Raw genomic sequence first — 25,755 nt, 5'->3', positions numbered from 1 at the left:
AATTATTTTTTTTAATAATTGGAAAACAGTGAGCAGTATTTTTCCATGGACACAATGTGCAATCTTTCCACATTCACACTTGCACAATATGCAATCCTTGCATTCACATCAATAAATTCAAACCCCATTTTCCTAACTTCCTTTCCAACAGTGAGTTACCAGCCTACTTACTCTGACTTTGGGAGCAGATGCTCTGAATTTTACATAAAACAGTGTGAAGGCATTGTCAGAATTTGGCACAGCTGAAGGATCCTGAAAGAAGAGATGAGTAATTGGTTAAAGAGGAAGATACTATATTTGGCTTCCAGTATTTAATGGCTGAGATAATTAGGCTCTAAAACAGGGTATTGGTTCTTTATGCTTATACTGCCAGCGGAGTAGCTCTTGGCCACTTTCCACTTAGATAAGGCATACTTGTTTCCAGGTGGAAGAACAAAACCCAACCCAGCAAGTTTCAACCAAGTCCCTACCACAAAAGCAACTGCAACACTCACCACTAGAGACAGTGATTTTCTCTGGACCTGCCACAGTAGTACTGATTGTTGTTCCATAATCTCTAATACTAAACTGGAACAAAATTTCCCTCTTCTCTGCCAGACCCAGGGCAGAGAAGCTGTTTCAGCACACGTTCAAGCTTCAACTGCAATGTCAAGTTTGGAGGTAGCTCTCCCTGCAGCTCCCCAGCTTAGCTGGGCAGACAGCTTGGACTTTGACAAACTCCAGCACTAATGAAGCACAGTGGAGACCCAGTTTAGCCACCTGGCTTTCTTCCCTTTATCCCTGCCAATGACAGAGGCAGAAGTAGATGGCCTTCCCTTGACACATGGTGGGGGCAGGAAAACTTCCAGCTTCTCCACCTCCTACTTTCACCCTTGAAAGCAATCTGATCAGCCTACAAAAACAGGTCAAAACCTCCAAACACTCATAGTGAGGAGTAACACAGAACATCCAGATCTCTCACCATTCTCCTTCCGGTCCTGACAAGCCTTCCTATTGTGCTGCAACAGGAAATCTCAACATTTGATCACAACTAGAGACCACTGCTCCAGTACTGCACTTCTAGCAGAAGCAGACATTAAGATGTTTCAGATAAATATGCAAAGCACTGACAAAACCCCCTCATGGGTGGGAAGGAGGATGTCATCTGCCTTCTAAAAGAGGTTTCCTTCCCAACCTAAAACTGCTAAGCATCAATTAAAATCCAGAAACACAGTCTCACTCCTTTCTGCAGACATGCCTGTTCTTGGAGATGTTCAATTTTGCCTGAATTTAGCTCGTTCCTGGCAAGGCATTGGCATCAAACCCAGCTACGATACTTTTTAGAAATAAAAAGTAATTTTCTACCAAATACAAAAAATGTCCAACACCACTTAACCAAGATCTTCAGTCCAGGAATATTCTTTAGGACGTTTCTACAAACATTGTATAAAATCCTTTTCTTTAGGTCTGAAAGATGTTAGACTTGAGAACTGACAATTTCACTGGTTATCCCTCCTGACACCAAGTCAGACTGTAACAGCACTAAGCACAAGGAATACAACTATTAATTAAGAGAAAGCAGAAGGAGACATTCCACTCTCTCCTCTACCAAACTACTGCAACACAAGACTACTAACATTTTAATGAGACCAAAAAATTTTCCCTGCTCACCTTTACGCCGAAATCTCACTGGAGTGAGTGGGAACAAATCATCTAACTCTACCCTGTGACTCTCTTAACACTGCTGTCAACATTTTAAAACTAGCCAAAAGATACTGCCAAAGCCAGTAGGAACCTGTCACAGCTACTCTCTTCAGCTACACAAATATTTAGATGACCAAGAGCACCCAAACATACCTACTGGAATACAACACTGAAAGACACATCGTGAACTTGGTTTTGTTGTGCTTTCACAGAACATTAGGGGTTGGAAGGGACCTCGAAAGATCATCTAAATCACACAGGAATGCATCCAGGTAGGTTTTGAATGTCTCCAGAGGAGGAGACTCCACAGCCTCTCTGGGCAGCCTGTGCCAGTGCTCTGACACCCTCACAGTGAAAAAGTTTCTCCATGTATTCACATGGAACTTCCTATGCTCCAGCTTGCACCCGTTGCCATCACTGAGAAGAGCCTGGCTCCACTGTCCTGACTCTCACCCTCTGTATATTTATAAACATTAATGAGGTCACCCCTCAGTCTCCTCCAAGCTAAAGAGGCCCAGCTCCCTCAGCCTCTCCTCAAAAGGAAGGTGTTCCATGGTGCTTTAACAGTTTTCATCCTACGACACCCAGCTCCTGCATCCATTCCTCAAGTATTCCCCACAGCCTCTCTCTCTGTCTCTTAACGGTCCCATCTCCAAAACGGACCCTCACCACTTGACAACACTGACAGCAGCATGTGCTGGGGCCAGTTCAGAGCTACAGCTCACAAACTGGTTCAGGAATGGGTGCATCTGGCCAGCTGGTTGCTGTCTCTCTACCTCATCCACCCCTGGACTTCACTGGGGTTACTATTCACCTACTTCAATTCACCTACCTCACCTTCTCCAGTTCCCAGGATTTTTAGTTAGGACTGTTTTTAAATCTTTCTGATCACTGGGCCTCTGTGAGATTCAGCTGAAACTTAGTCAATCTAAGCAAACACTGTGGTACAAGACTGACCTACTCCCACGCCAAAATACACCTCCCACCTTCCAAAAGAAAAAAAAAAAGAGAAAAGAAAAACTCTAGTGTTACAACAGACAGTACAGCTCAAGTTACCACTTACTGATTCACCTTACCCTTTTCATTAACTGGCTCGTGAGGTTCTGTAACGTATTCACAGTGTATGTCTTGATAAGGTGCATAGCTTTAGAAAGGCATTGTTTAAACTTAATCAAATATACTGGATAGTCTTTAAAATTTGGCTGAAAGAAATAAAATTTTAAAAAATCAATTTTAAATACAAACAGTATTTAACTTAAAATACTCTTTTTGCTAGCTAGAAATGCTTTTATTCAAGCTAAAAGCAGTTATTTTATAAAAATTATGCAGAACTTTAAGTCTACTCAGTAAAAATTTATTCAGTTTATTAACAGAGATATTTGTTTTCTTACTATATTTAATAGAGAGGACATTTTATAGGAAAGAGAATAAAAATAGAATGAACAGAGTTTAGAAAATATTAAGATTTCACTAAAACCAACACCTAATTACTTACATGTGATGAAATATAGGCAATACAGTCATCAAGCTTAGCCAGCATGGGAATGAATCCTTCACTGTTCACGGACAGCGTAGGGGAATTCAGTTTCTTTGGGACACAAGACAAAGCAGCATTGTAAGGAACCCAAGCAACAAAGTTCAAAAGATCAGTACACTTTCATTTTCTAAGACTATTAACAGTGAAATAATACTTACTGTGTTGATGTTTTCCAGCTCATTGAAATAAGAAAGCTTCTGCTGGATGTTTTCAGCCAGGTCAACAAGCTCTGACTATTAAAAAACAGTAAATAAAAGAAAATCAACAACCTGGCAAGTACTGTGTAGGCAGGTAGGTAAGATACAAAAATTATGCAGCCCCCCCCCCTTTCAGCTCTCAGCACTCAGAGTTAACTAGCTCTGGCTAACTTGCAACTAAGTAAGGACAACAAAAGCTGCAGGATCCAGCTGCACTCACTGGCTCTCTCTTACCAGATACTCAAGGTTACTCTCAATAGCGTATTTAAAATATATATATTCTACAGGTTCATCAGCATTCCACAGATACTACTGCATACAAACAGCAACTCTGTCATCAGTATTGCAGAGAACTGCAGAAATCCTGTATTTCAGGATTAGAGTCTTTGAAAGTTCTCCCTTATCCTGTCTCACTAAGAAGACATGTTCATTGTATCACTGTTGGAGCAGTTCGTGGAGAGAAAGAACCAGCCTGAGAAATGAGCTCCTAAGTTAAAAATATTTCTTCTTGTAATAACCAGCTCAAATTACTTCTGTAAGTGATATGAATTGCTAATCTCAATAAAGTTTCCACCTGTCAGGCACGTACAAAAGCTTTGCTCAGGCAGCCATCCTTCCTGATCAAAGACTGTATCAACACACACCAAACATTTCTTTGCCCAGAGCCTGACACCCCAGATACAGCTGAAACACACCAAACACAAGGTCCAAAGCAAATGGGGGGACTGTCACCACAGCACACAAGTCTTCCCAGCCTGAGAAAAAGAAACTTTCACTGATGGTATCTTAGAATTGTCCAGTAATCCTCCCCTCAAGGGTTACCTGCTCTTTCAAAAGCTGTTCACAGGCCTCGTGCAGCGTTCCTGTCTTCGTGGACACGAAGAGATACTGTTTTTGCAGTGACTCCAGGTGCTGAAGGGCACTATTGACGTCGTTCAAGATAGCATCACACTGCTCCTGAAAGCCAGACAAGTAATCCCTCATCTGTCTAGAAAGAGAGAATCGACAGATAAAGGAGTAAAATTTCACTTTCTGTACTTGCACATCCAGCTGCCTGCAGGGACACTGCCACTACCTTTTCCCTCTCTAGGAACACAAGGCCACTTGCATCAAGCAAGAGCAAGAAATAAGCAGAAGTTTCATGTCTCACAGCAATAACAGAGCTACTGGGTTTAGAACAGCTACTGCAGTAGCTCCTTTTTCCCTGACACTCCTTACAGCAAGCCTACCCAGCAACCTGCAGCATGCACCCCAGCTAGTCTAGAGCATGCCAATACTGCCTAAATGGACAGCAAAACGTAGTGAGCACCACAGGCTACTGCTGGCAGACGAATTCTACCTGCCTCACTTCCAACAGGAGTCTTAATTTGGGTCTCCTCTTCTACACAATTTTCAGTTTCCATTTAGAAATTAGTTTCACTCTCCTAAAGTAGCTGAAATTATGCAGAGGATTCAAAATTTACTCTAGGGCTCAAGGAAGATACAGTATCAAAGTGATCACTAAATATACATTAAGCATTCAGCTTGACTAAAACATCACCTAAAATTAATTTGTCTTGGAGTCAACTAAAACTTCTGAGCTCTACTACTTTACCACATACAAAGCAACAAAATTACAACTCTCTGTAGCCATCTGCCACCTCCTGATATATAAAGGGCAAAGAACTTCTTTTCCTACTGCTCTTGTGGCCTCCTGCAAACAATTACATACAGGCCATCTGACCAACCAATCTGCATCCATGGTACACTTAAATGTGTACGCTATTGTAAACATGTCAGCTGACAAAATCCAAGGGATGCAAGGGTGCTACTCTTTTTAGGTTGTTAACGATCCCATCACAGGCTTAGTATATGTCTACACCTCTATTCTTAAGAACTGTCACATCCTCAAATGTCTGAGGAAGTGACAGACCAAAGAAAAGCAGGGAAAAAAATCAAAGATGGGAACACAGCAGTATCTCTTTGTGGCCAAAGGCAAGTTTGTTAAGTTTTAAAACACAGGCCAGTGCCTGCAAAAGCCATAAGCAGATTTGGCTGAGCCCTTCAGCTGTACTGCAAACTCCTGAGGGGAAACTGCAAAAGCCAGTGGGAAGGAGTTTGGCTGAGCCTGATGGAGAAGTCAGACAAAACCAGATGAGAATGTCACGTCTCTAAATCAGAGCTGAGCAAAGTGCCAAGAAACGCAGGGAATGTAGATACAAAGCCACCACCACAGCCACTGGTGAACACAACGGTGATAACAGAAACGACTCGCTGCCACTCTTGCTCACAGAGTCTCCCCCTCAGAGGATGCCATTTCAGCAGTGCAAAAGGCATGTGGAAGCTCTAAGGCTGCCTTTTTCCGCTGCCCTCTCCACAAGCCAAACCTACTTTCAATCTCTCTTAACACACTACATGGTTCAGAATTAAATCTGTGTCCCTTTTAGCTACTCATGCCACAAGTGCCTTCAGGATGGGATCAGGGCACACCGCCTTGGAAACCTGCAGCTGTTCCAACACATTCCCCCACTCCCCACCAGCTGATACAAGATAAAGTCCTTGGAGATTTAAAGTGCTTTACAGTGAAAGGAACTGAGGAAGAACACGTACCTGTACTTGGCACCTTCGTCTCGATCCATCTGTGTTTGTACCTGAGCAAACCAGGAGAAGAACTAGAAAAGATTTTATGGTGTGAACAACACAGATATCACATGTAGTCAAATCAAATATTTTTTTTTAAATCACATTTATGAAATTAAGATAAGCTTTTGTTAAAAACAGATGTTTTAGAACTTAATAATTAACTACTGAAACAAATGATGACTCCTCATTGCATGTCCCTTCACAATGAAATATTCTGTTCTATTCCCCTACTAAATTAAATTGGAAAAGACTGAATTTAATCTGTTTCTGTTTGTAGAAGAACAAGGCTGCCACATTAGAAGGGGGGTGTCCCATTCTTCTACATTATGAGCAACAAACCTTACTCTCACATAAGACTCCTCTCCAAAAGTAGCTGTCACTTAAGAGCTACGACTTCAATGATTGTTCCCCCACAAGTTTCTTCATGCATCTTGAAAACGTCCCAAAAACTCTCCAACAACCCACTAAAAGCCACGCAGGAGACACAGAAACTCACAGAATTCTCTGAGGATTACCAAAACTCGGTGGTTATTCAGCACCACTCACCTGCTGTGCTGTTTCAATTCTCTCATCCTCCATCCCCAGCACGGCGAAGCCTTTCAAGAGGACGTCCTCTGTGGATTCCGGCACCGCCGCCGTCAGAGCCGCAGTCAGTGCCTGGGACGTCGTGAGGCTGCACAGGTCCTCAATTGGAAGCTGCTCACAAAACCCCACACAACATTAAGTTAGGCACCTTACACAGACTCAGCTAAACGGCAACACCACAATCCAAAGCAGCAACTTGGGAAAATCACAGGTATCTGGTTTTGAAGAAACAAATGCAATGGACGTTTTATCCATCAGTATCGTAACACACCCACTACCACCACATCTGTGTATTCAGAAACACCTAATTTATATTTTTTTACAAGTCAGAAAACAATTTACACCATTTATACAAGTACACACCTGTCTATGAACGGAAACTGAACACACAGATGTCTCACTAACGAGCCATACTTTAATTTCTGATTTAATTGGTTCTATATCCAGAAAAATACACTAGAAAAGTTATCCAAGAACATAAAAATTCCAAACACATGCAGAAGCAGAAATAAATGCCCCTACTGTCTACACTACATGGCAACACCACTGCACAGGAACTGTCAATATTTTTTTTTTGACACTCAGACTTCACACTACCAGAATTTATTCAGAAAATAGGGTTTTATATTCTTTCAAATGCTTTTTAATGAAGAAGCCAGGCTAAAAAGAAAGGCTATTTTTAGAAGACAAGGAATAGCTCTGGGAATTACTGGCCACAATAATCTCTTAAGCAAGAAAAATATGGGAAAAAGTAACTTTAGAGAAATTGTATTTAAGTATGATTGGAGACTAATAATTTGCTCATATGGAAGAAATTAATTCAAGAAAACAAATATTGTTATATAGTCTTCCTTAGCCTAATACCCTTTTTAACTCACTTGACAGGTTCAGTATGTTTCCTATGGCTGAGAGCGTCAGTCACATAAAACCAGAAAACACGACTTGAAACCAAACTGGTAACCCCCTAGAAAATTACTCACTCAGTAAAACATCCATTGCCTGGCAATATTACTCCAGGATTACTATTGGGATTTGGGGTATCTGAGAACACACAGAGTGACCTTTTTTTGTTGAGCTCCCATGGATCTCTGCCCCCCACCACCCACACCAGGCAGGACAGTAGCTGGGGAGCCAGGGTGTCTCTTGTGATCCCTACTGAGGAAAAGATGGGTCGATCAGAGACTGCTTTTTCAGGACAGCCAAGGCACCACTGTCCCAATTCACTTCAGCAGGGGCCCAGGCTGGCTGAAGCCCTTGGTGTCTCGGCATCCCCATTGCCCCAGCTGGCGAATACAGTTCGTGCCTTGTTGCAAAGCTGGTTCAGATCCTTAAGAACATTCTCTGATAGCTGCACATCCGTCTACAATCACTTTGGATGCCTGCCTGTATTTACTTTACATACAGTTTACACAAAGAAAAGAAACCAGGAAGCATGAAATTAAGCAGGTGCATTTCAGAAAGGAATTGCTTTGCTCCCTCCACTTTTTATTCTGAATTTTCAGACACTTGCCAAGAGGCAACTTTATTGCTTTTATGGCAGTGTATCTTGTGCTATGATCCTGTTCAAACAAAAAGCCTCTCATGAAAGGTGCAGTTAAGGAACACAAACATTTTGTTCCTCTTCCCTTTCTAGACAAGGAAGCATTTATAAGTAATCATTTTGTCAGAGTTTGGTATTTTAGAACCAGGCAGGAGACCTCATCTTCCACATTAAAGGTACATTATTAGGCTCTTTACCACTGTTCCTAGCTTTACACAGCTCATTGAATCATCTACAAGCTGTACCAGGAAATAACATTGCTGCCACCAACTATGAACTGATCAGGATCAAGTTAACCACTTTCCAACCCTGGTGTGGGTTGGAAGGGACCTCAAAGATCATCTAGTTCCAAACCCCCTGCCATGAGCAGGGACACCATCCGCTAGACCAGGCTGCCCAAAGCCCCATCCAACCTGGCCTTGAACACTGCCAGGGAGTCACAGCTTCTCTGGGCAGCCTGTGAGCCAGGGCCTCATTGCACTCACAGGGAATAATTCCTTCCTTATATGTGATCTAGATCTCCCCTCTTTCAGTATAAACCCATAACCCCTTGTCCTATCTCTACACACCCTGACAAACAGCCCCTCCCCAGCTTTCCTACAGGGCCCTCCAGGTACTGGAAAGCTGTTCCCGGCTTTACACAGCTCAGAGCTGAGCTCAGAGCTGGGAACGCTCAAAAGCCCGGTAACCCCGCGGCTGAACCTCTCAATTTTCAGAGGGCAAACTCGGGTGGACCGAGGGAATCAGCAAGGGCAGCCCGAGAAAGCCCCGCGGTTTTCAGAGAGGAGCTGCCACCGCCGCCCGCAAGCCGGGCCGGGTGGGCAGCACCGCGGCGTCAGACTGCGAGGGAAGGCGGAGGGAAGGCCAGAGGGAGGAGAAAGAGGGCTCCGGGCCGGGGCAGCGGCCGTGGGCGCAGCGGAGGGAGCGCTCGTGGCCCCGCCGGCACGCAAAACGCTGCCGAGCCCCGGTAAAACCCGGGGCAGAGCGGCGGCCCCGCAGGCCCCAGCCAGCCGGGCCGGGCCGGGCCGCCACCCCCCCGGCGACGTGGCGCCGCGGGAAGCCCGCCCTTCCCTCCGGCCCGGGCAGCGCTGCCGCCTCACCTCGGGCGGCACCGGCAGGTTCTCGGCCGCCGCCTTCAGCTCCAGCACCGAGTCCGTCTGGCGGTCGCTGAGCGGCGCGGAGGGCTGCGGGCGGCGGTCCCACAGGCTCAGGCGGTCCCACAGCTCCCTGCCCGCCGGCTCCGGGGGCGGCGGCTCCGCCATGCCGGCGGCAGCGGTAGGGGCAGGGGCAGCGGCCGGGCCGGGCAGCGGAACGGGGCGGAACGCTTGAGAGCGTGGCGGCGCTTCCGGGGGGAGGCACAGCGCGCTCCGCTCCACGTCGCACAGCAGCGGTGTCATTGGTGGAGGGAGAAGTGCGTCAGCGAGGGGCGGAAGGAGGAAAGACGAGCGAGACGCGGCTAGCCGGGGCGGCGCCCTCTAACGGAGGGGAGGAGCACCGGCGGCTACGGCGCCGCCGGGCTCGCTCACCGTGCGCGATCCCGGGTCGCCCCGGGCCCCGCGGGACACCGGCACGGGGCTGGCACCTGCCTCGCCCTCTCCACCGCCCGCAGCCTGCTTTCCTGATGGGCGGCGGCGGCACCTCAGCCCGGGCAGCGGGTCTCCGCCCCGAGTTCAGCCGCACCGGAGCGCTGGGGGGGGGGGGGGGTAACCGGGACCCGCTTTTGCCGCGGAGCTTTTGGGCTGGCTCGACCCGGCAAGAACGACGAATGAGGCACGGGAGCGGCCGATGACATCACGCCCCCAGCTGCCGGGGCGAGGTGACGGAAGCTGCGCCGCCCCCTGCGCCTCAGCTCTGTCTGCGCTGGGGGGGTGCCCCCCGGTGCCCCCCCGATCGCTGCCGGGCTCTGCCAGCTCCACCCTTCCCTCAGCACACAGCCCGGTAAAGCCGGAGGCAGGGCCCAGGTGAAGAGCTGGGATACAGCTCGAGGCCCTCCCTGCAGCCCTCCCCCCACCTCAGCCGAGACCCCCCAGCTCTCACTGCCTTCCATCCTGAGCAGCCCATCTCAGTCCATCCTGCCCCCCCTCTCCACCCCAAACAGCCTCCCCACAGACTACAGTGTAGTGCACTCCCACCCCCACCCCTCCAAACACCCCCAGACCCCAGAAACCCACTCTGGTCGCAAGTGTGGTAGCATCTCAGCCTCCTCAGAGACTTGAGCAATGAACATATTTTGCTGCTACCCAAAACTGGGCTGGTTACTATGAAAACTGCTTGGTCCAGCACGGATCAGAGTGGGAAATGGTCACCCAGCTCAAGATACACCAAGGAGCAGTGAAAACACCCTGGTTAGCACATGCTGTTTGGGCAGTAAGTTAGGGGAACATAAGCTTTGAACTGCAGCAGCTTCAGCCTGCCTTGGCTAAGAAAACCATTGACAAACCAGCCGATGCCACCAACGGCTTCCCTGTGCTGATCACCTTCAGGTATCTCAAATCCCACCCACCTCCCCCCTTTCAAAACTCAGAAACCGAAAGCAGTTCAGACCCACTGCATGATGATTCCAAAACTTTTTAATAAGCTTCATGTAAAACATATGCTTAGTTTACATTGTGTACAAAAAATATTTACAAAAATGTCTATTCAAGCGTAGAAACAGCCGCAAGGAAAACCACTGCACATGAGCACACCCATGTACACTGAAAAACGTTGTACTTCAAGAAAGAAAGTGCCTTGTGCATTTACAAACCCATCCGTGGATCCAAAGTGAGCAACTGTAAGCGACTACAGAAATTTCTTTAAGTGGAATGTAGGATTAACCAAAAAACACTGAAGAGATGAACACAATGCCACGACAATCCAGAGCTGTGTGTCCTGCTTTGCTACCCTCCGTGAGCACAACGGCACTGCTGTACAACCTGCACCTCCCACCTCTCCTTGCAAAGGCTGCCCTTACTTCCCAGCAGGAGCCCTGATGGAACTGTTTAGTTCAGGGCCCTGAAGTTGTGACATCAATTTAACCCAACAGGTAATGTTTTAAAGGAAGCTGAGGTTGTTTTCTACAGAAAGAGTTTCCTGGGGTGTACCAGCAGCTGGGGCCTGTTTGCCATACCAGAGTGCTTGGTGGGGGTCTGGGTAACTTTGAAGAGGAGAGCAGCCTGTAGAGTACATTTACCTTTAGAGGGCTTCGGTTCTCTTTACACAGGCACCTACACATCTGAGCCAGAGCTGCTCAGCATAAAGCTTGTGTCTTTCAGAGCAGCTGATAGCTATTACACCCAGCTCTTCCCAACAAGGGAAGCAGCATGAAAGGATTCTCTGAGACAGGCAGACCAGCATGGACTTGTCTGAGCTCCATTCCTACTTGTCATTTACATATGAATATGTTGAAGAAACACTTGGTGCTGAAAACCAAGAATGATGCATCAAGAAAAACCCACACTGCCACAACTTCCCTCAAGCTATGCAAAAACTGACAGCTGTAGCAAGCACACTCAGCAAGTGAAGCTGGATTATTCCCAGCAAATTATGCAGACATCCACGGGCTTCCAACACAGGAAATACCTAAACCCAGAAGCAGATTTTGTACTGCAGCAGGTATTCTGCTGAACCCAAGGCCTGCAAAGATGTCTTGTGATGCTCTGTGTTAATTGGGGACCATGAACTACTGCAGTCAATTTGTATATGCTTCAGCAAGTGGGTAAAGGTAAAGCCCAGCTCCTTGGTACTCCCCATCTTCCTTCAGAGAAAGGCTGTTGTTTCCCTCTCACACCTACAAAACATTGCATCGGAGTCTCCACGGCATAAAGTCACATTACAGATCTTCACATCCAAGAACACTTAAACAGTTGACAGAAGGTATTCCAACACAGTTGGTTCAGTCTAGAAAATAGTGCACATCATCCACTTGCTCACGTGAGCAAGCCACTGTTACAGGAGCCAGGTTGTCTTGGAATCACTTCCAGGTTGTTCACATTCACCGCAGTCTCGTAGCGACCTCTTCCTTTGGCCAGCATCTCAGACAGGAAAGAGCAGATACTCAGGACAACTTACAAGTTGCTCTAAGCTCAAACAGTACAACAGAATCAAGCATCCAGTTGAGCATGTCAGAAGTCTAATTTCTTCAGCTGTTCGTAGGTCAGAAAGAACTGGAAAAGCCAATTAAGGAAAACTGTCTCCTGTTCACTTGGGCAAAACTGTCATTTCACTACTGAGAGACAGCAGCATCTGCATGAACCTCTGCTCTGCCCTTAGTTCCCTCCTATCTAACAGTGCTGGTTGACCATTTTTGTGAATGCAGAACAAGAAGACTTGCTTCAGGCCATTGCTGTACATCAAAAGCTTTACGGCTGGTAATGCCAACTGCTCTCCCATCCCTGTTCCTCAGGCTCTTAACCACAGGACTGAGGAGGCAGGAGAGTACTATGAAAGCCCTTAGTGACTTTACTCAATGCTTTGACAAGCTAAAGTAGGTTTGCTCATGGTAAAAACCACTACTGCCAGCCCACTTCTCACTGTTCCAATCAGCTGGCTCCTGAAACACAAACCAAGCTGTGTGAGATTAAGATAAATACAAAAAGATTTTATGGCCAACAGTTTCCCTACTTCTAGAAATAGCCCCCAATTCTAACTCATCTGGACAATTCTATTTAAAACCAGGCTCCAAAGTAAAGAAATGGACAGGTACGAAACTGGAGGAATGGCAAAACCATTTTGCAAGATCCCATTCTGATACTCAATCTGCATGAAGCACAAGTTCAATCTGACTGGCAGCAGCTGACTAAGGAAACAGTCAACTACAGCATTCCATTTACAAAGGAGTATTTGTACTTCCCACACAGAGCACTCTGAAGCTCTGTGTTCATACTTGCTGTGGCACAGCTACATTAATTGTTTTGCACACCATTGAAAAAGGATACGATGATATTCCAAGGACCAAGTCTTAACCAGTTTGGCCAAAACCCTTTATATAGGGCGAAAAAGCCTTCGTTCTTCCATGTCTGGGGAGAAAAAGCACAGCAAGAACATGCTTAGGCAATTCTTCATTAGTAAGAAACCTAGATAGCATCTCAGCTAGTAAGATTCTATGCCACCAGAGGGGCTGGGTTAGTGCTGTGACCTTGATTTAAATATGTTGTATCATGGGACAAGGGAACTTTTCACTGGGTAAAGTCAGGAGCAGTAATACCTGCAGCACTACCTGGAAGGTAAAGATGCAGTCTATGTCATTTAGTCCTTAACCTAGATTCATCCATCTTGCATTCCTGGGCTTATTTTTCCACAACCTCACAGAGCGCTGCAGGTTTCCATGTATTTGGCACCCTCTTAAAACCTGCTGCATGTGAACATGCTGCTCACATCAGGCACATCCTTGAAACATTTCAGTTCGGTTTACAGACCACACAAAATTCCACTGTTACACAGGCTCAACTGCTCAGTCAACAGTTTGGGCACCAACAGTTTCCTGTCCACTCTTCTCCATGTAGGAGAGCATCACACTCAAAACTCACACACAATTTAGGGATTGAAGAAACTAAGACAAAATAACCAAAGTCGGAGACTGACAGTGCCTTTGGCTGTACTTGGCTTCCCACTATGCAGGAAACAAAGCCACCTGACCCAGATACTGCTCTTCAAGAACTGACCTATGAAATAACAATTTCCAATCAATATCCTAACTTTATACCAAGTTAGAGACAGTGCTGCTCAGAGATTTAGTCTACTCATCCAAGTCCTAAAAGGAAGTAAGTGCCTGCACTAAGTACATACCAACGTCCTTCCTGCCCTTCTATCAAGACAATAGATAATTTTCACACCAAGTTCATTATTGGATGTACAGCCCTTGAGAGCATAAGGGCAAAATGCCTATCTAAGTTACTTGGATTAATTTCTATCTAGGGAAACTCAACATTTCAACTTCTACACCAAAAAGCATTGCCTGATGACATTGGTCTCTACTCATGTTGATATGTGAGCTACTTACCTGCAGCAAGCAATCCAAAGTGCCCTTGTAGTTTGAATGCCCTCCATGTTGTTGACCCCTCTGGTTCATCATGCGTGTTCGCACAACATCAATTGGGTTGGACGCAAGGGCTCCAGCTAACCCACAAGTAAAGCTGGAGCTGATAAAAGAAAGGGTCAATGGAATTTGACCTGCTCCCTTTAGGAGGCACAAGAATTCTCCCTCCCCAGAAAACCTGCAGCAATGATGAGTGCTTAATGCTTTAAGTTAAAATTAAATCAACTAATGGATGTGAAAACTTAGTTTTGAAGATTTGCTATACAGCCCTTATATACAGCTTCTCTATACTTGAACAGACATTTGCACATCAGAATAGCAAATATTTGATTGGAACTTTCCTCTAACTTCAAGTTTGCAAAGCTGAATAATTCAGACCATCCTCAATACAATTCTATCTTCAAAAGAATGCTAAATCCAAATCCTAAATAAAATTAGCTTCCATGCTACGTGCTACTGCTTGAGATGCTATTGCATTAGAAAGTGTAAACACATCACAAGTGTACTTAGATCTAGAGTGATGACAAAAAAATCAAAAGATTCACCACCTATAATGAGAACTAACCAATGACAAGCTGTGCAAACTGTTAGTTACACACACTTACAGGAAATGAGTATATACTGTGTCTCCCATAAATCCAGACATAATTATGTGCTTCTTGGTAAGGTCATACACTGGCAGTTCCACACCAACAACAATAGCAGCTCTCTGTGCAGTCAGTGATACTCCCTGACAAAATAAAGTATATATTTGAAGTTTGAAAGTGCACTTTGTGCACTATCAGAAAAACCTAGCTTTTATAATGCAAAGCAATACACCATGAATGCATAAAGAACATTGTGAATTCAAATGATTAATTAGCACTAGCCTGCAAATTCAAATGAATAGGTAAAATCACTTTTTCCCAATGAACAGAAGTTTCAGTTCCTTTATGCTATTCCTTCTCTGCTTAACAACTGAATTCTAACATCACCTAAGTATCACAACCAGGTGATACTGGCTCCCCTCACTGTTAACTGAAAAAGGGAAAAAGGAAGATGAATGGAGATCAAGAAGCTTCAGAGGAAAGCACACTAGTATTTTTATTTTCCAGCTGTTTCAGAACAATTGCCCCTTGTTGATTTTCAGTTTTGTACAGCCACCAACTATAATTGCTGTAGAAGATGACCTGGAAGACTGAGTGCAAGAATGCCTGAGCTAGTGGGGATGTTCATTAGTACCTTTACTTCTAAACATTCTTTAGTATATGTTTAAAAAGAGAAGAGCATACGAACTGAGAGGTGTCTTACAAAGGGGTACCTAACTAGTTCTAGAGCCTGTCACCCTAATTTAAGCCTCCCTTTGCTTCCCCTTTTTCAAGAAGTGGCTAATCTTAGGACACAAGACTGGCAGTAACCCATTATCAAACTGCACAGACACCAGCAGTGAAGTAGTCACAACAAGCTACACATTAGCTGACTTCATGTTTTGGCTGAGAATACCATAGAAGCACATGAAATTAATCTGAGTAAGAAAGTGTACTCAAAGTGTAGGATATAGTTAAAAAAAAAACTTGCCTTCCATAATCCTTTAGTGCCTTCCTTTTGGTAGATCTGTATGAAGTTGCCCATCATTCCTCCTTGAATCACACTACCTTGGGCTTGCATCCTGATCTGAGATTCATTTGAAGAAAAAATCAGAAGATAAACACTTCCAAAGATGCAACCACATAATAGTTTAACACACTTTCACAAATACTTTCAATTTACAATCTTTCAAGCAGCAAAGTCAGTTTCCCTTTGAACAGAAACTGATAGCTGACATTATCATAACCACGATGCCATCTTTTGATGAGCCTTAACTATCCAAATGCAGCTGCTAATTTTGAATGAGTATGGGGTGTAGTTCTTGACTGCATTAAGTCACTTCTATTTCTGCACTCGTACACCACTCCATTTAGACCAACCGACAGATGGGTTCTGCAGGATGTCCTTTACAGCTTTCTCACAGGAACACATTAAAATGAAAGGTTAAAAAGATTAAGGTTTCAGCTAGCAAGAACCATGGTTTTCCACCCTGTGGATTTCTAAGAACGTCCCTGGGAACCTGCCATGGTAACCACCGAATACAAGATTGGTGACAAGCAAGCTGGTACATGTACAGCATTTTGGGAAATAATCAATAGAATCATAGGATCATTTTGGTTGGAAAAGGCTTTTAAGACGATCAAGTCCAACCATTAACTGCAAAGTCCAACCACTAAAGCACGTTCCCAAGCCACACTTGAAACAGAAGCTCATGTTTGAAATGCCTCTGCATAACAACCCCACTAGCCCTGTGATGGATTAAGGGTTTAGTAGCTTTGGAAGAACAGAAAGTTTTCTTTCATTTTTCATGTAAGCCACATGCCACAGTTTTACAAGTTAAATATTAGCAGCCCTTTGGAGTAACTGGAAAAGCAGTGACTGACTATCTAGCTAGCAGATTCTTAAAGTAGTGATCACTTTAAATGACCGATGCTGGAACACAATTGACATGAGACAATGGATTGCAAAGCCTCTCTACAGGATCAAAGAATCATACAGTTCAAGTAGCACTCACTGAAACTTACATCTGAATTTGCACCTTCTTGAGCTCAAGAAGCATCCTAGTGCAACAGTACTACCAAGAAGTACAGGTGAAATATGCAGTGTGGCTTCCACACAAATACCTCAGCATTAAAAAGTGGCATCTTAAATTATTCCTTACACACACACACAGCCCCCTCCCCCCCCACCCCCAAGAAAAAAAGTTCCATGGATCCAATCATCTCTCCAACCATCAGTTTCCCAGTGCATACTTCCAAATAATTTGTATAGACCAGAAGGAGGTTTCAAGAATTCAGGATGTTACTGATTTTTAAAAGTTAATAAGCGAGAATAAACAGGGTTACAAAACAACAAATCCTATATTCACCAGGAGATTCAGCATTTTCTCAAGGAGAGGACAAAAAAACCCCTAAGGACAAACTCTACATAACATGATTACCTTCAAGACATCTGTAGGGTTGGCAATAGACGATGAGATTACTCCCGAAAGAATGCCACATAGAACATTTATCATCAGGGTTTCATCTATTCCAAAACCACAGAAAATAGAAAAAAAAAAAGAGTTTAGCTGCAGATTTATCAAGTTTAAGATGCATAAGGGCAGGATGACACCAACTCCTCCTGTAACTAGTGAGAATGCCAATTACAGAAGCCTTAAAAACTGCTCTGACAAGTTTTCCTTGCTGACTCACTTTGTTGCAGTCAGCACAAGGATTGTCTTCCCAGTAGACTTGTCCAAACCAATACAGTAAGATACCAAATGGAAACAGACAGCAGCCACAGCCACGGTCCTCACTTAAACTGAGAAAACCCACTCACCTTCTGGGCGCTCAACAAACATTCTTTTTAAGCTCTGGTAGGTGCCTATTTTTATAGTTCCATAGGAAGCTTGCCGTAGCATTGCAGGTGCAATCCTGTAAAAATAGGAATTGACAATATTTACACTCAAAATTGCAAAAGACTAATTAGCAAATACTTTTTCAAGCAGGAGAGACTGAACACAAGGTACCTACCAGAGACATGTTTGTTTGTTTACATCAACAAACTAAACTCACTATAGACAAAACAAGGTTTCAGGGTTGTGTCTTTTATTTGGGGTTGGGGTTTTTTGGTTTTTTTTTAAATAGAGCCTGCAAGAACATGAATGAACTGTGGAAGGATTACTCTTAAAGCATGCCTCAACTTGTGATCTAGAAAATAACTGCCAAGCTTGCCTGAAACGTAAGCTGCAGATCACATCTTTCCCCTGGCATCTTTGATATTTTAAAGAAAACTATGCCCTTTTACACAAAAATGTTAATTCACATTTTCTTCCATGAGATGGAACAGCTGTACCAGCTTTGTGGAGAATAATTTTATGCTTACCTTTTTTATTTTTTTAGAAGTATTGCTTTTTTTAAACATGAAATGCTATTGCAAAGTGCAAAGACTGAAGCAATCTAAGCCTGGGATTTCAGACTAATCGAGCTAACAAAATACTTTGTAAATCTGAAACCCAAGAATTCACACAGAATGGGCTTATACTGACCACAATACACCCTTCATTAACCACTATGGCAAATGAGTGATTTTTACCCAGAGTATAAGGCTTTCAGTCCTTCCTCTCTGCATATTCTGACTAGTGCGTGCACCATTCCACGGTAGCGGATCTCCTTGTATTTGGCATCATTGACTTGACCTTGAACCTGCAGACGTGTCTTGGTCAGATCTATGGGGAAAGTACCTTAAAGAAAAATCAGAGAGAAAAATTAATCAAGTACTTAGCTAACCAAAGACAACAAAGAACACGATATAAGAAACAGCAGGATTTATTTTATACTAAAATATATTAAAAATACTCCTGAGGCAGGGGGAAGTCTCATTTCCCAAGACTATTTTAAACAAGTGGTTCATTTTATGTCATGTCATTTCCTCTAAAAGCTTGGCAGAGGCCCTACCCCTACTTCCTATGTTTATGTTTCACTTTTGCTGTGTTTTCAGGCAAAGTGGCCTTGCCTGGTTGTACACAACCACACTGAATATGGCTCTGCACAAGTAAAGAGTTTGCATGTGCATTCTACCAATATCTTCAAACAGCACTTCACTGAAGGCAAAGAAATAAATTCCACAGGACAAGCTAAGCACATTTTGGTCTAGAATCTAAAAAAGCAGAAGCAGCAGTCCCCACTTCTGTTACTGCTTTCCTGTAGCTCACTGCTATGTTCAGTTCATACTGTCCACGTATCCTCTATGAAAGGGATAAGAATATTCCTCCAGAGCTTATCTTTAGGAAGGGGACCACCCCAAAATTCACTACTCCCTAGACACTAACAGAAGTCAGGATTAGCTACCTGTGTTCTAATGAGGTTTACCAGACAAACAAGGCATTTATGAATTGCTTATCTTCTTCACAAAGCTTTTGGCATTATTGGTTACATTCAGTAATGCCAGATGAGAGGTTTCAAACTCAAGTTTGAACAGAATTCATAAGAGAGGATGTACAAGGAAAACAAAATCATAGTTTTAAGTGCAATTTTACCTATTTTATCAGACAAACTCACACGCAGCCAACCACGTGCCAGCCTGCAGTCTGCTACCATGAAAAACCAGGTTCCCTTTATTTTCATGTATGTGCATTTCAGATAAGATTTTAAAAGTAGGCTGGTGTTCCAGGTTTGCCTTCAAAGCAGGTGCACTGCCTTGCTATAGCAATTATTATATGCTGCACATGAACTCTAAGTGTTTAAATCAACCAGCCACTCACATTCAAGACAAGGGATTTTAAACTGCAACACAGCTACTCAGAAAAACCTTACAAGTTAAGAGGTTAGCTTGTCTAACCTTAGCAAAATAAAAGCTGTGTATGCATACAGACACTGTCCCAGAACAGATCAACAAACACCAAATAACAGAATCCAAAGGCAAATTTTGTATAAAAACAAGACTCACGTGATATCACGTTTACAGACAAAACTATCCTGACCCTGTAACAGAGTTCTAACTTGCTTCAGTCAGCATTAAAGGCAGCAACTCCTATGCTGTAGTTCACCACATAGTACTACTGTGCCCCTGACAGCATGAAACTGAGCTTGTTCCAAAAGGGACCGAGGAAAGGAAACCATGTAAAGAATGAAAGGAAAAGCTTACCACATTCTGCAGTGATTGACGCTAAACCTCCATAAATAAAGGGCTTCCAGTTCAGCGCCGACATTATTGATTCTCCTTTCTGTGAAATAAGACAATGATTTAATGCTTCTACAAGCACAGCTGTTATATAAAGATACATGCTAGCATTCAGTAAAACTTTGTGACTTGCCCATTTAAGATGGCCCTTCCAAACACACAAAGGGCAAAAACATTTCATACCTTTGACAATCAGAAATCAGAAACGCTGCACAAAGGCATCAAGGTTCAAATCAATGACAGTGGACTACCACTGTCCTCACCATGAAAGGTTAAAGCAGTTTGTCTCTCAGGCATGAGTTTAAGGAGCACTGCAGGGAATAACCTTCAACAACTCTTACTGAGCTGAATTAGTCTGACCAAATCCTGCAATCAAGAGGAACTCTAAGCCAGTTATTACCACACTTCTGTCCCCCCACCTTTTGTTTTTTTGCCCTATCACCATTAAGCTGGTACACTTGGGCAGGAAAGAGAGGCACATACAGCATTTTGCCTGCACTGAGGCCTATTTCTGCTACCACAGTAAAAACGGCTGCTCTAACTTCGAAGTCAAGTCAGTCTGACAAAGGGACCCCAAACCATAGCTAACTATGGCATATGCTTTGCAGAATGCTGAAGTAATCCAGTTATCTTAGGAAAGAGATAAGAACTGCAAAACCAGACTAGTCTGGCCCATACAAGACTGCACTTCCCAAAACCAAGTAGGTCTCTCCACAGCTTATCTTTCCCCTTTCTCATAACATAAATACTTTTCATGCCCTGTTTTCTATAATATCTTCCTGAATGCTGGATTCTACAGTTATCTTTTTGCCAATTAATTTCATGGAATAAATGTACTTGAAACTATTTTCCTTGGCACTTACATTCCCTGTTACTTTGCTTCTCACTGGAACTGCCCATCTGCTAAATATCACAGGCACACCAGTGTCATCACCACATTTCGTAGAGATGAAGCTTCTTTGGTCACTTCCTCTAGAAGTGCCAACAATCCAGTGTTTAAATGAAGTTAACAGAAATTGCAGACAGTGACCGTGCCTGAATAGCTACTGTAGCCCTACCCTTTTGTCATCTTTATTTCACAGGGAGGTATCTGGGTCTTCAGTCTTCTGACAATACAGTAAAAAAACCCATAGGAGCTCAAAGCACACAAGTTTCAAATACTCAAGAACCAAACTCCTAGAAATCCATCTTACTCTCTAAGCCACTGCAGGAACACCACTGTTGTAAAAAAAATATATACCCACAATGAAAAGGCAAGTAAGGACACCCATTATTGCAGTACAGAGATCAGGAGCCACATAGACCATGCCAGCTTTTCAATGTGAACGCAGCAGAGCCACATAGGTTCTGACACTGTGCCAGAGGGAGGTCACTTCCAGCTCCAAGTTCCTCAAATTCCTGTCCTGCCAAGGCTGATAGCAGATTATTTAATTAAAGGAGACAAAGCCATGCTCAGATCCCCATTATCAGCTATGCATATGATCTGTGCCTTTGAAAAACCTTGATAAAATTGAAGATACAGTTAAATTCCCCCTCATTCCCTTTAAAACAAATATTCATTGATCAGAAATACTCTAATACTGAAAAAATTAAAGTGTATCTGTGCTTTTGTCCCATTTGTATTCCACTTTGCCTAGGCAGTGAAGGCTACTCAGTTTTTCTACGCAATTCTGGGGCACTGACACAATGCAGAAGTATGCTAGCACAGCCAAACAAAGCTTTCAACTTATGCACAGATACATTAATATTAAATTTTATATATATATATATAGAGAGAGAGAGGATACCCTAAAGTAGAAATTTTATAGCACACTGTTCCTTTGGCACGCCCCAACGTGAAGGCCTTACATAGATGATAGCACTGTCACATTTGTACCTCTGGAAGACTTGCTAGTCTCCTCTCCTGACATTTAGGCCAAATCAACTGAGTCTTTCCACTTATTTCTACCTTGTGTCTCTCATTTTATCCTTCCACAACTTATCTAAAAAGAAAAATCCACAAGGCAATTTTGGGCAAGCAGTTCTGCCCTTTCACCTCAGCCATCTCATTTTCTGAATTCTTGCTTCTTACCCAAAAATTCTTCCTTACGCTGACAAAAAATAGTAAGCACCTCCTTAGATAAATTAGCAGTTTAATTAGCAAACTACTTAAAAACAGAGTTTAGTCCTTATTAAAGGAGGAGGTCTCCAATTTTACCACAAAGAAAGCATCCTTATCGAACACACATTGCTGTTCTCTAAAGACGAGCAAAGTCACAGAGGTGATACTACCCCTGAAGGACACTGGGTTAAATTAACACAACTCTTCATCCACACACTCTTTGCAAAAGCCCAAAGTAAGTTTGATTGCTTTTAACTGGTACTGTGACTGAAATAAAGCCAAAAGCCCAGGCTGCATAAAAGAATGCACCACTTAAACATACTTAGCTATTTCCCAGTTAGAGAACAGGCTTTAAAAGTCACATATCAAATTATTTGTGGGTCAATATTGCTAGGGTACTACACACACTGCACACTCCAGCTTACAGTAGCTTCAGCTTCTCAAAATGGGTTTTCACCCTGGAATGTTACAGAAGGCCTTTGCTAAACGAGCTGTTACTCCTTGAAAGTACCCCTTTAAAAGTAAAAAAACCCGTGTACTATAAGCACACACGTACAAGACAGCTGCCCAAGCAACGTTTTCTAGCTGCGTAGATTACCACAGACACGCAGCTCAGGCTCTGTATTCAAGCCGTGAAGCATTAGGAAGAAATAAGAGAGTCCTCAGGGGGAGAGCTGGCGACCACCGTGGCAAGCTCTTGTGAAATACCAGCTGCGTTACAAGCCCGAAAGCCCCCTCCCCGAAACCAAAAGGGTTGCCCGGAGCAGTAACCCCCCTGAGCAGAGCTACGGGTGTATTTAAGCAGCTGAGAATGGCACAGCAGCACCTGTTCAGAGGCCAAGGGAGGCAACGGCAGCGGCACGCCTCCCGCCGGCTTCGCCGTGAGATGAAGAGTATCAGGAGAGGAAAAACAACGCAGAGAAAGAAGCGGCATGTCCCTGTCCGGGGCTGAAGGGCTCCGGAGGCTCGGAACGCCCCCCCGCCGCCCTCCTTCAAAGGTAGAAGCTCATAGAGAAACACCTACGCGCGGCCGGCGGGACAGGGGAAAGGCCGGAGCGGGACTCTGGGGGGCCTCGGCCGCCTCGCCGGCCAGGTGAGAGGCGACGCCCGCACCCTCCCCGAGAAGCGAGGAGCCAGCGTCCGCCACCCCACTCACCGCGGGAGCCTCCTCAGCCGCGGCCTCCTCCTTCCCACACGCGAGCAACCGCCAGGCTAAAGCGCCGGCCCGCCAGCAGCCCGCCGGTTATAAAGCCCTGCCCCGCTCCCCTCAGCCGGGGCGGGCGCTGGGGTGCCTCGGAGCCCCGCCTCGCCTCCCGGTTGGGAGAGCGGGAGGGGAAGGGCGGTCTCGCCTAAGGAAGGAGATGGGCCGACGGGGACTGGTGTGTGTGTGTGTGTGTGTGTGTGTCTGTGGGAGGGGTGGATTCAAAGTGTCCGCGGAGCCGCGGCCGTGAGGGGAGGCTCAGTTTGAGGGGGATATCGAGGCGTTCTGTAACAAGATGGAGGGGTGGGGGAATGATCATCCCTGTCCTGTCAGCTTCGCTGCTGGCCGAGGCAGGCTTCTGGTCGGGGCGCGGGGCAGGCTGGTATTTTCCGTTTGCAATGCCGCCCCGGGGGACTGGAGCCGGAATGCCGGGTATTTCCGCGCTCCTCGGTTAGTGAACAGGTCACTCGCCCCTCGGGGCTTCTCCTCGTCATTAAAACCGTAACGGCGGTGATTTGATCCGGCCGGTCGCGGCTGTGCGGCCGCCTCTGCTGCCCAGAGCTGGGCGAAGCCTCCCGAGGTCGGCACGGGAACCGCGGACACCGGCTCTGTGGAGGAACAGAAGGGGGGGGGGGGGGGGGGGGGGGGGGAGGTGGTGTTAAACAGCTACTTCGCTCTTTAAAGTACCCTGTTGAATTATAGCGACTACACGGTTCCACTGGTGATTTCTCCCCCCCCCCCCCTTATTCATACTATGTAGGTCTGTGCCATTCTAACTATGTTTCTTTGCATTGCCGACGCTGAAATCACACATTCGCTTTGTAATCTTTATGTTGCTTTGTAAACCTGTATCTAGTGCCCTTCCTAAAGGATGACAGTGCTGTGCAGGGCACCGGCAGCGGCCAGCACGCTGCTGCCTGGCCAGAGGAGGAACACGAGGGCCGTTCAGAAGGGCAGGTCTCGGCTGCCGTGACGGAGGCAGTTGCCAGCCCGCAGAGGCTGGAAGGGAACCAGAAGCCATCCGTTCCCTTGGTTCAGCGCCTAGGACTCCCTGTGAAATAGTTGAAATTACCGCTCTTTCTGCCCCTAAAAGCAGCTTGTTCTAGCAACTCAGCACTTTCCCCTTCTGACTGAAGAGCTGCCAGGCGTGCTGGTTGGCTCTACCCCTGTGGTGCAACCCTGCTGCTGCTGTCACTCTGCTGCCTTGCAAGTGGGTGGCGTGCCTTACCCCTGAAAGGTCAAAAATTCCTGCGGGATTGCCCCCCTTACTAATCTCAGTGTAAGGCTGGCAACTGAGACACTCTATTTAATGTTACCAGCTGGTGGAGGAAGGGGACAATGCCCATACAGCTCTCATTAAGAAGGTGGCTATAACCTTAGATAAATCTGTCCATAAAACATAAGGAATTCAGCTTTAGGGTCCGGGTGTGCCATAAATGCTTCATATAGTGAAAATAGTTCTTTACAACTTGCAGTGCTGTAGGGTTGTCTTTGCAGATGGGCCTCTTGGAAGCTAGGTACAAACTCACACCTCAGAATTAGCACTCATGTTGTTCACACTCCTTCCTGAAGGTCCTGGTAACTAACGCTATCCAAGAGGAAATCATCAGCAGAGGGAATATCATTTGGGGTAAACTTTGAAGGGCTCCTTTCTTTTTCCGTAAAGATCATTTGGACTGACTCCCTAACACTGCTTTCCAACTTCCCAAATTTGTTTCCTTTTAAGAAGGACTTTAGTTCTAGTTTGACCTTAAGTTGTCCCTGGAGTTTAGCCACCTCCTGCAGGCAGCCAGTTTTTATTACCTCTACTGCAAACCAGTTCCTGCTCACACATTACAGCGTGCACCTGATCACATTTCATAAGTACCTGTTAGTAATCAGCCGTGTACTTATGAATAAAGAGAAATTTGGGGTGGTTTTTGTTACTTCTAGTGACTTTTGGATGGATCCTCTGAACAACCTCTTGTATTTTTAGCCCGATTCATATGATGAGGTATGTAATGCTTTTATCGACAGCCAATAGATGTTTCTGGCAAGCTGCCTCGAGTCTGACATCAGTGCCATATCAGCAGTTGACTTTGGTGCTCAGCATCTTTTCACATGTCTCTGAACAATCCATGTGCCGCTGGTTACAGGGTCTTACAACAGTTTTGTCCAAAAGCCAGTTCTTTCCTACTGGACTGTGTAGGGCTGAAGTTTAATTAATTAGTTCCCAGGCACCTAACCTTACTGCTCCTGAGTTTCCTTGTGCATTGGTCGGCTCCCAAACAATTCTACCCGAGTGCTCTGCTTTTTGTCCACTGATTCTTGTTTCACTGTTTTCAGTGCTACTTACAATGGAAAAAATAATTTATCCTCTGGTCTCTCCAGTGGTGAAGATAGTTTTGCCCAGTGTCCTAGTGCTTAAATGCATGGTTAGTGAAGTGACCAGATGGTCGTGGGCATTATTCAAATTGCCTTGTCATTTTGTCCCTAATTGTAACCGCTGGAGAGTCTCCTTTGTCCCTTGGATCCTTTCACAATTATTAGTCATATAAAATCTA

General features: G+C 44.9%; 2 protein-coding genes across 3 annotated transcripts in view; both read right to left on the bottom strand.

Annotated features, from left to right (window-relative positions):
- Positions 1-9,426, bottom strand: part of COG3 (component of oligomeric golgi complex 3) — a gene marked incomplete at both ends in the record, with an annotated part of 30,383 nt that extends 20,957 nt beyond the window's left edge. Inside the window, 8 exons of the mRNA XM_084275063.1 lie at positions 172-252; positions 2,760-2,885; positions 3,179-3,271; positions 3,379-3,453; positions 4,240-4,405; positions 6,007-6,068; positions 6,586-6,735; positions 9,265-9,426. Coding sequence (XP_084131189.1) covers positions 172-252; positions 2,760-2,885; positions 3,179-3,271; positions 3,379-3,453; positions 4,240-4,405; positions 6,007-6,068; positions 6,586-6,735; positions 9,265-9,426 — 915 coding nt within the window. The remainder of the gene's footprint in view (positions 1-171; positions 253-2,759; positions 2,886-3,178; positions 3,272-3,378; positions 3,454-4,239; positions 4,406-6,006; positions 6,069-6,585; positions 6,736-9,264) is intronic.
- Positions 9,427-10,716: 1,290 nt separating this feature from the next.
- On the bottom strand, positions 10,717-23,223 carry SLC25A30 (solute carrier family 25 member 30). Of its 2 annotated transcripts, none has more exons than XM_084272752.1 (10): positions 23,168-23,223; positions 19,875-19,953; positions 18,324-18,471; positions 17,568-17,662; positions 17,188-17,273; positions 15,734-15,833; positions 14,786-14,906; positions 14,145-14,283; positions 13,081-13,161; positions 10,717-12,309 (listed from the first exon to the last, which is right to left on the bottom strand). In XM_084272752.1, the coding sequence occupies exons 2-10, from the start codon at positions 19,936-19,938 to the stop codon at positions 12,268-12,270; spliced, it is 876 nt and encodes a 291-aa protein (XP_084128878.1). In that variant the 5' UTR covers positions 19,939-19,953; positions 23,168-23,223; the 3' UTR covers positions 10,717-12,267. The 2 variants fall into 2 exon arrangements, with proteins under 2 accessions (XP_084128878.1, XP_084128877.1); XM_084272751.1 differs by lacking the exon at positions 23,168-23,223 and adding an exon at positions 22,838-22,993.
- Positions 23,224-25,755: the final 2,532 nt, after the last annotated feature.

Source organism: Gallinula chloropus, assembly GCF_964237585.1.
Source record: "Gallinula chloropus genome assembly, chromosome: 1".
Lineage (NCBI taxonomy): Eukaryota > Metazoa > Chordata > Aves > Gruiformes > Rallidae > Gallinula > Gallinula chloropus.
The sequence above is the reverse complement of the archived record's forward strand: the minus strand, read 5'-3'. Positions and strand labels throughout refer to the sequence as shown.